Genomic DNA, 10,239 nt, shown 5'->3' on the forward strand with positions numbered 1-10,239 from the left:
ATTGCACAAAAGTACAATCATTAGACATGCTACATTTCCTAGATTTCACTCTGTAAGGATCAGGAGTAACCTTGAACTGCCTTACCACAGAATCTTTAAACCGCTCATAATCCAAGGCTTCCTGTTCCCCCGATTCATCAAATACCTCCCTGGCTTTCCGCTCAGTCTGGTCAGCAGGACGGGCACTCGCTGACCCGCAGGGATCTGGTACAGATTGCAGAGGTGTTCAAAGATCGCCAAAACCTCCCCAATTTCCTCAGTATCGTTGTAAATGGGACACATCCTCTCCAGTGGTGGGGCAGTGAGTACCAGGTGGCGATGACTTTCTCCGCTCTTCCATTACTTGGAGCTGAGGTCAGTGGGCCTTCTCCTCTGCAGCCAACAGCTCCATGCACGCCCTTCGAGCCCTTTCTTCTCTCTCATCAGCCTCCTCCTTTTTCTTATCAGCTTCTTTCTCTCTCTCACACGATCGATCTTCTGCTTTCCCAGCCACCGAAGATCTGCTAGTTTCTGTTCATGCTCAAGCTGCAGTTTGCTTGCTGCCTTTTGCACTCTAATTGCTTCTGCAGCCTCAGGTAGGGGCTGTGCTCCTGCCTCCTGATCACTGGCCATTAACAGCTCTCTCAGTTCTTGAGCTGTAGCTTTCTAAAGCTTATCCCCTTTTCTGAACACAAATCTGCCAAGGTCTCATATGCGCTTTCCTCATCCATTGCAACTGCTCTTTAACCAACCAAACTCTCAATTTCAAAATTCCAATGTGGATAGCGTGAGGTTCTGACCCAAAGCTCAACTCACCTGGTTCTGTGGATCCTTGCAAAACTACACCACTGTGACGGTGCTGCCCATGGGAGCCAGCTGAGGTCACTCAATCAGGGTGAACTGCAAACAGAACGGGGCAGACAAACCCCAAACGCTGGTGGTTATTCCAATACTTAGATTTACCAACCAGCACAAAACAGCGCCTGTATCACCTCACTGGTTACTCAGAATCCAAACCCCGCAGTTCCCTTGAAGTGCCCAGCCTCAGGCCTCCATCCAACACACACGGCAGATATGATGATGATTCCTGAAAATCTGATCTCATCATATAAAAGAAAAGGTTCTTCCAACCCCAAAGGATCAGCCACACACCCAGGTCCAATTATAACTTAGATCTTACTCAAAATACACACTACAGCCAATTCTTACTAATGAAACTAAAATTTATTAACAGGAAAAGAGAGAGTGTTGGTTAAAAGATCAATATACATACAGACGTGAATTCAAATCTTGAGGTTCAGACACAGCAGAGATGAGTTTGTAGTTGTGAAAAGTCCTTTTAGAAATAGTCCAGAGGTTACAGTCCAATGTCCATATTCAGGGTGACTCCAGTCAATGACTGGGGATCTCGATCCTTATGGCTCAGGGTTTCCCCTTCTTGAAACCCAAAGCAAATCTGAGATATAACAGGATCATGTCCCAGCGTTTTTAGACATTTTCCAGAGCCTCTTGGCCTGAGAGAGTAAGTTTAATATCGGATACAATTTATCACAACCTTCAAAGAGACACAGAGACAATAATATTATTTCACTCAAGTGTCATCAAAACTGTTAATATTCCTGTTTTGATCTTTGAATTGAAGCTCTAGCGATAGACCAGACTTGTTTGCTGACATCCCCTTCTACCTCTAGCAGTGCCGGCTGCATTTCAAAGCTCTATTCATTTACAGATCTTTCTAACCCATCTCTGAAGTTCACCCATGGGTCAGGTCAGTCTGAGTTAATTAACTCTTTCTGGCCCTGTCACCCTTCAATGGGATATTGCTTTTAGATAATGTTTTCACCTCTTAGCTCAGAGAGCCGAGAAGCGATTATATTACACTCATAACATCACATGCGGCTAGATTTCCCCATCGGTAGAAATTCACAAGCACCTCTTGTCAAATTTAACACCCAAAGCAGGTCGTGAAACAACCAGGGTCAGTGGACAAAACAACGCCCCACGAAAGCAAGGAACCACAGCCCCTCAACACAACCGCCCCGTCTGCCCCTCCACTCTCAGACCCCTTCCCGGGAGCCCACCTACCGCCCGACACCTTCACTCTGAGTCGCTAGGCGCCATCCCTTCCCCGCCCACCCCTGTCCACAACCAGGCTGTCATCTGAGGCCTAGGGCTGCCAATCTGCCACCATTGTCCTGGAGTCTCCAGCAATTCGGGGTTAATCTCTAATTAAGGGTTATGTCATGGGATGGAACCTCCAGGAATACGTCCAACCAAAACTGGCCACCCGAGCTGGGGGTGATTGGTGTGGCGGTGTGTGGGAGCGATGGCACCTTGGCATGTCTCAGCCAGCGGAGATCAGGTCAGCCAAGAAAATATGACTTCCCCGAGGTAAAGGGAGATGGGAGGCGACCCCGGGGGGGTGTGTGTGACTGAAATGCAGCTGCTGACGGGGAAGATTTTACCCACCCGCAGCCACACGTACAATTTGATGGAGTCGCTTCGGACAGATAATGACTCCAAATTACCCCAAATCCCCATCACAACTATCTGCAACCTGACAGCTCCTCTGAATATCGGTAGCCAGCGGTGTGGTGTAGCTATCGGCCAACCATTCAAGGTCGTTCTGGTAAGGACAAGTGTGGTTAGAAATGTCTCGTGACAGAGCCGATGAAAAAGATGTGGAAAATTGACAGGGATTGATCCCGGATTGCCGACCCAGCGTGGGAATTCACGCCCATCGGCCCCCCTGGTGTGAGAGCAGAGCAGGGATTGGTGGCCCAGTGTAGGACGCAGCCCTGGCCGGGGAGCTGCTCCTGGGGACCACCACCAAGCCAGGATGCTCCAGGAGATGCCAGCTGCTGCTGTGCTGACCCTGCACCAGGGCAGCTGGGCGGGGCATCAGACCAGTTGCTCCAGCCCCAAACACGCCAACTGCCCCAGTCTAAGTAAGGGAAATCCTCCTCAGTCATAAGCAGTACAGGGGCTAGGAGACACAGATAAATGCGGATGATTCTAGGGGCAGTGGGATGCGTGCACACACACACACACACACACACACCAGCCTGTCTCTCACACAGTTAATAGCACATGCTCAAACACACACACACCCATCCGGCCCTCATCCCCGGCCTCTCACTGCAGCCATCTCAAACGATGGCCACAAAACTTTCAACCACCCCCTGGGGCTGACGCTTCCGGAGGATGCTGAGGCTGAGCTGAGCTGGCCCCACGGAGCTGCCCAGAGAGCAGGGACCATGGAGCAGCTGCCAGCCCTGAGCACCGTCCTCTGCATTGTCCTCCTCATCCCCACCGGGGGAGCAGGTACTAATTTAACGTGTTCATCCAGCCACCTACCCCATCTCTAGATCCCTCTCTGTCCATCTGTCCATCTGCCCCACCCCTAGATCCATCTCTGTCTGTCCGTCTGTCCATATACCCTATCCCTGGATCCATCTCTCTCTACCCATTCATCCCTACCCCTACATCCATCTCATCTATCTCTTTATCTATGTACCCATCCATCCCACCCCCAAAATAATATCCATCTATCCATCAGTACAGATCTAGGGGTGGAGTATGCGTGCATGGATGCATAGATAGATTTGGATGTGTCATATCAGGTATTCTATGTCCATAAAACACATATTTCATTCCAGTATTGACTCCTTTTAATAATATCAAATCAAATAGGTCTGGAAATGCAAAACCAAATCATCCCCTTTTGACCCTATCAAAACGCTTCCTCTACCCCATTTTTAGACCAATTGTCGTCCTTTCTATGAGACGGCTTTTCCCAAGAGAAAAACATTCCGTCGGGAAAAATTCGGATCCCTCCAGTTTGAAGCACAAATTGTATAAAGTGGAGGCCTGTGTCTGTGGTGTATTTAAAATGGTTAAAATGACAAGCTGCCACTTTACTTTGTAAGGGGGTTTCCTGGCCCTTGTAAGGGGGAAGCCGTTCCATACCCCGAATGGTTTTTGTTAACTTTCTCTGTGCCGTTTGCAAGTCTAATGTATCTGGTTTTGATTTGAGGCGACCACATCTGCCCGCAGTGTTCACGGTGTGGGCGCACCCTGGATTTATAGAGAGGCAGTAGCATATTTTCTCTTATTAGCGATCTCCTTCCCAATGGAAGCTAACAGGCTGGGGACTTTTTTCAAATGCTGCACCACATTGAGTGGATGTTTGCAGAGAACTATCCAAGGTCTCTCCTGAGTGGTAGCAGCTAATTTAGACCCCACCATTTTGTATGTATAGTTGGGATTCTGTTTTCCAATGTGCATCACTTTGCATTTCCCACCAGTGAGTTTCATCGGCCATTTTGTTGCCCAGTCACCCAGTTTAGTGAGGTCGCTTTGTAATTCCTCGCAGTCTGCCTTGGACGTAACTGTCCTGAGTGATTTTATGGCTAGCGTCTCTGTGAGCATCTGCCGTGCAATAGCAGTGCTGATGTGGGGTCCCTGCTGGAGGCGGACATGAAAGCCCTGTGCAGTGTGTGATCGACAGTGTTGTGAGCAATAGGAAGGTGGACAGGACGCACAATTCTTGCCCCTTAGCTTCTTATCTCCGTGCAATGACAGCGGGGTCTGCTGGTCCCACGGCTTTGGCGGACCTCCCCTGTCTCCATGCTGCTAAGGCTTCGGGTGGCTGAGGCGTGTCTTGATACCACTCGTCGTAGTTTTCCTTTGCTGCTATAACATTTATTGCTCTGGTTCTTGAAGGTCTCACAGTCCTTCAGAGCCCTGCTGCCCTCCAAGCGTCCCCCGGCGAGACCATGACACTTAACTGCTCCTTCGAGAACACACAGGGCAGCGTGGCCAAAGCGACCTGGACTATAGCACCCGGAGTCGTGCTGGATTCTGCCCATCCCTTCTACAGCGGGCGGCTCCGTGCATCCCACCTGGATCTGCTCCAGAAAGGGGAGGCCACGCTGACCCTGTCGGAGCTGGAGCTGCGGGACTCTGGTCTCTACCAGTGTCAGATCAGCATCCACCGGGGAGAGAGCGGTACGGGAGCAGGCACCGAGCTGCAGGTGACGGGGAGAAACCAGAGTGACACAGGTGAGGTGGGGAAAGGGGACACGGGGCCTTCCCCCTCTGTGGGGTGCCGGCGCCGATCCGGCCCCAGGATGGGGGACTGGCTGGCTCAGGAGGTGGGAATGGGGCACGGGGCCTGTCCCCTCTAGGGGCCATTGGTCCAGGAATCTCCTAACCCCTCGTTTCTATTGTCTAGGGGCTCCAGGCGGACGTGAGCTCTGTCGGGACTCGGGGCCCCTCGTTTACCGAGCCGTCATCTGCCTGTCGCTCGTCGTTCTCTTCTCCCTGGGAATCATCCTCAGCCTGCGGCCTTGGAACGGTACCGGCTCCCCATGGGTTCCGCCTTCACTTCCTGTCTCAAACAGTTTCATGGCATCGCTGTGTGGGCTGGTAACCAGCCCCTGCCCCACCCCAGAGCCAGCTGCTTCTCAGCACCAGGCAAGGGGTCCCTAGATAACCAGCCCCTGCCCCACCCCAGAGGGGCCGTGTCTCAGCGCTGGGTAAGGGGTCCCTGTATAACCAGCCCCCACGTTCTACCCCAGAGGTGGCTGCATTTCATCCTCGGTGGAATCAGTCTCTCTCTGGTATTTGTAGGGCTCCATCCCCGTAGCGTTTCCCCCCAGTGTGTTCGGTGACGCTCTCGTTCTGTTTCCCAGGTGTCCCCGTGGATCCCGCGGTGGGTGCTGGCTCCAAGCTGCGCCCGGCACCGGGGCAGGTGTCTCTGATTTAGCCGCTCAGGGGGCTGGTCACTGGCAGGATTTTCCCAGCTCCGGGTTCAGAAGCCGTCAGACTTCGCTGGACTCTGAGCCGCCCGCAGGGGGCTCCTGCTGGGCCGGGCGTCTCCGCTCTCCTGTGCTTCTGTCTGTGGGTCGATGGGCCCAGGGAACCGAGCGAAGAGACCATACAGCAGCAATGGGAGCGTTGGAGCTTTGTCACCCCCTAGTGATCAGTACCGTTACAGTTCTCCTTGGTACAGGAAATGGCCTGTGGCTCTGGGCATTGGGCTCCGGGGTGTGGGTGGGTCTGGGGAGGGGAATGTGCACCCTGCAGGGCTGCTGCTGGGATCCCAGCTGGGGTCAATCGGCCGTAGCTCCACTGGAATAAACTCAGAAACACCTATTGACACCAGCTGTGGATCTGTCCTGTATGTCTTGGGCCTGACAATAACATTAAAGAAAAGTATTTCTCAAGATTAATTCCTTGTGGGACAATATTTTTCCATTTACAAATGAAAGTTAAATGCTGCAGTGCAGTAATCCGTAATAGAAAACAAAATTCTAAAGAAAACATTTCTGTGTAAAGCAGATAAAAACTCTCTGGAGCATGTTTGGTTTTTTAGAAGTAAGACGCCGAATGCAAGAGATACGTGTTGCAAAAAATAAATACACCTCAGTATGCGAAAATAAAATATATTGAGCAAAAATTCCTTTATGTAAAGTAATGTTATTCCTCATGAAAAAATATCACAGAGAGGGTAAGGAGCATGACCCAAGATGCGACAATGAACTGAGGACTGAACCCAGGAGTCCTGGCTCAGCCCCCCGTCGCCCCTTGCTCTAACCACTAGACCCCACTCCCCTCCCCGCAGGGGCCAGAGGAATGCACATACACCCCCCCCATCCGGCCCTCATCCCCAGCCTCTCGCTGCAGCCATCTCACAAGCGCAGGCCACAAAACTTTCCACCAGCCCCCCCAGAGGTGGACATTTCCGGAGGATGCTGAGGCTGAGCTGAGCTGGGCTGCGGAGCTGGCCAGAGAGCGGGGACCATGGAGCTGCTGCCAGTCCTGAGCCCCGTCCTCTGCATTGTCCTCCTCATCCCCACCCGGGGAGCAGGTATGTCGGCAAATCCTGGCTAATTTAATCTGTCCACCTGCCCCACCCCTAGATCCATCTGAGTCTGTCCATCCACCTACCCCATCCCTAGATCCATCTCTGTCTGTCCTTCTGTCCATCTCTAGATCCATCTCTGTCTGTCCTTCTGTCCAGCTGCCCCACCCCTAGATCCGTGTCTCTTCTTCTGTCCATCTGACCCACCCCTAGATCTAGATCACTGCCGCTGCACATTGAGTGGATGTTTGCAGAGAACTGTCCACAATGACTCCAAGGGCTCTCTTGAGTAGTAGCAGGTAATCTAGACCCCACCATTTTGTATGTATAGTTGGGATTCTGTTTTCCAATGTGCATCACTTTGCATTTACCACCACTGAGTTTCATCAGCCATTTTGTTGCCTAGTCACCCAGTTTAGTGAGGTCGCTTTGTAATTCCTCGCAGTCTGCCTTGGACGTAACTGTCCTGAGTGATTTTACGTCTAACGTCTCTGTGAACATCTGCCGTGCACATCGCAGTGCTGATGTGGGGTCTCTGCTGGAGGTGGACGTGAAAGCCCTGTGCAGTGTGTGATCGACAGTGTTGTGAGCAATAGGAAGGTGGACAGGACGCACAATTCTTTCCCCTTAGCTTCTTATCTCCGTGCTGCTAAGGCTTCGGGTGGCTGGGGCGTGTCTCGGTATCACTCGTTGTAGTTTTCCTTTGCTGCTATAACATTTATTGCCCTGGTTCACGAAGGTCTCACAGTCCTTCAGAGCCCTGCTGCCCTCCGAGCATCCCCCGGCGAGACCGTGACACTCAACTGCTCCTTCAAGATCAGGCAGGGCAGTGTGGTCAAAGCGACCTGGATCAGAGCACCCGGAGTCGTGCTGGATTCTGCCCATCCCTTCTACAGCAGGCGGCTCCGTATGTCCCACCTGGAGCTGCTCCAGAAAGGGGAGGCCGCGCTGACCCTGTCGGAGCTGGAGCTGCGGGACTCTGGTCTCTATCAGTGTCAGATCAGCATCCACCGGGGAGAGAGCGGGACAGGAGCGGGCACCAAGCTGCAGGTGACAGGGAGAAACCAGAGTGACACAGGTGAGGTGGGGAATGGGGGCACGGGGCTTCCCCCGCTCCGGCCCCAGGGCAGGGACTGGCTGGCTCCAGGGGCTGAGAATCCCCTAACGCTCCTCTCCATCGCCCAGATAAAGGACCAGCCCCCTCAGGGAGCTGCGCCCGGGAGCTCCTGTACCAGGTCGCCATCGCCCTGGGGCTCCTTCTCATCCTTGGCCTGGCAGCCACCCTCCTCCTGAAGAGACACCGAGGTACCAAACCGGAGCCTTCCCCCCGCTAACCTCCTGGGCCCCACGGGCCAGGGCCTCTGCTACTGAACACCCCCGAGCGGCCGTCTGTCCGCTGTGGTCCATGCTGGGCTGTCTGTCCATATATCCACCCCCCTCCCCATCCTTCCTTCTCCCTCCTTCTTCCCCCATCCCTAGATCTCTGCAGCTTCCCTCTTCACCCCAGACTCTCTCACACTCCTCCGTTTTAACGTTCCTTCCTTCTCCCTTCTTCCGCAGCCCCGCCCCACTCGCAGCCCCGCCAGCGGCAGCCAAAGGTGAGACAATGCAGGCTGGGCCCTGTTCCAGCCAGTGCTTGGGTCTGGTCTCCGGGTGCCAATAAGGACTGGCACAATACAGGGTGGGGAGAGAACCCAGGAGTCCTGGCTCACAGCCTCCCAGACTCCAATCTGGGGTAACACTGTGGGATTTGCTCCCTGGGAGCTGCTTAAATTGGCCAGAATTAAGAGGCGAGATGTGGGGTGACGGCTCCTCACTGTGTGTCTGTCCAACACAGGGCCAGGGCAGCCAGGCGGCCGCAGACAGCGAGAACCTGCACTACGCAGAGATTAAAATCCAGACCCCAGGACGCAGGGACCACACGTCCAAGCACTGCCAGCGGCGCTGAGTCCCTCACACCCAGAGCCACGCAGCCACGAGGGAATTCCCCACAGGAGGAGACCCTCACAGGGTTTGCGGGACAGCAGAAGAAAATGATGGGCGTGAAGGTCCATGTGAACCCCAACAAAACCCAACTAGCCCTCTGTACGGCAGGGAATAATCTACTAGGGCATGGTCCTACCCTCAGGAAATGCCTTCTCCGGGGTCTCCTGAAGTATAACTATATCACGCCCCTGTGCGTTATTTCTCTGGCCTCTCTGGAGTGATTGCAATGCCGCCCTATGGAGCATGACCAGGTGGGGGTAATTAACCCAGCATCTGATCCCTCTTCCTAACTGAGCTGAAAGAGAAACACTAGAAACATCGTGTGGGCACTGGAGTCGGTCTGAGTGACCAGCGTGAGAGCTCCAGCCGGCTGGAATTGCTCAAAGGAAGTGGTTTTTTTGGTCTAAAAATTAAATAATTTCTTTGTGTGAAAAATTGTCTCTTTCTGACTTTTTACAGAAATGTGTTTGCGTAAAAACGTTTGCTTTTTTCCATCACTTCCCTCTTCTCTCAGTCTCCTTGTCATATTCCAAAAATCTTACAAGGATTTTTTAAAATTTGCTTTTTCGAAAATCATCCTTTTTCCCCATGAAAAAAAAAGATATTTTCCTGTAAATTTGATATTTTTAGAACATCATTTTTTCCCCAATGAAAGTGTGTCATTTTATCCCTGTAAACTGGGACACTTCCCTCCTCCCAAAAAACAATATCTTTCATACAAATTTAATTTTTTTTCTGAAAATTTTTTCTCCCCTGTAAATTGGGATTTTGTCCCCCATTCAAATGTTATTTTTTTATACTGATGAGTGTGAGAAGAATGGGAAAAGAGAGAAAAAGGCACTACATAAAAATCATTGGGGCAAATCAACGAACAACATAGAGAAGTAATTGAAATACCAGGGGAAATTAGTCTCTGATTTTTTCCCTTTGGGTATTTACCATTTTTGTGGGATTTCTGTCCCTCCTCCTTTCCCCCCACCCCCACATTTCTCCCCTCCCCACCTATCAACTCCCCACCGTCCCTGGCCTGGGGAAGGGGACTCACCCCCTTTCTGATACCACCCCAAACACACCCCGGAACCTTCCAACGTGGATCCTGTTTCCGACCGGGATCTCATTAAAGAACATGATAGAGGGGTTGATGCCACTTCCGGTTTACTTCTGCCCTCACTGAGATCCACTTCCGCTGTCTCCCACTCCGTTTGGAGCGTTAATCTCAGTTTCACCCACCGCCCTTTAAATCCTGAGGGACCCACCACACCCCAGAACCCTCCCCCTCGTGTTTCCCACCCGGATCATCGAGAGCGTCACACCCAACTGTGGGCAAGTCATCTAGGGCTACAGTCCTGATGCCACATCGGGTCCACTTCCACCCTGCCTTGGGTCCACTTCCTGTACGGTCTTCT

General features: G+C 52.3%; 2 protein-coding genes across 3 annotated transcripts; both read left to right on the forward strand.

Annotated features, from left to right (window-relative positions):
• Nucleotides 1–2,712: 2,712 nt before the first annotated feature.
• LOC120392456 (natural cytotoxicity triggering receptor 3-like) lies at nt 2,713–6,276 on the forward strand. 2 transcript variants are annotated; one of them, XM_039517227.1, is made up of 2 exons: nt 2,713–3,303; nt 4,705–6,276. In XM_039517227.1, exons 1-2 carry the CDS (start codon nt 3,009–3,011, stop codon nt 5,166–5,168), a joined length of 759 nt encoding a protein of 252 aa, XP_039373161.1. In that variant the 5' UTR covers nt 2,713–3,008; the 3' UTR covers nt 5,169–6,276. The 2 variants fall into 2 exon arrangements, with proteins under 2 accessions (XP_039373161.1, XP_039373162.1); XM_039517228.1 differs by lacking the exon at nt 2,713–3,303 and having other exon boundaries at nt 4,648–6,276.
• LOC120392347 (natural cytotoxicity triggering receptor 3-like) lies at nt 5,352–8,166 on the forward strand (the record flags this gene model as incomplete). Its single annotated transcript, XM_039517065.1, has 4 exons — nt 5,352–5,409; nt 5,676–5,695; nt 7,544–7,925; nt 8,033–8,166. Coding segments are annotated over exons 1-4 (594 nt in total), but the record flags the coding sequence as incomplete, so codon positions are not given.
• Between the last annotated feature and the right edge of the window lie 2,073 nt (nt 8,167–10,239).

Source organism: Mauremys reevesii, unplaced genomic scaffold, assembly GCF_016161935.1.
Source record: "Mauremys reevesii isolate NIE-2019 unplaced genomic scaffold, ASM1616193v1 Contig1, whole genome shotgun sequence".
In the NCBI taxonomy this organism is placed as follows: Eukaryota; Metazoa; Chordata; order Testudines; family Geoemydidae; genus Mauremys; species Mauremys reevesii.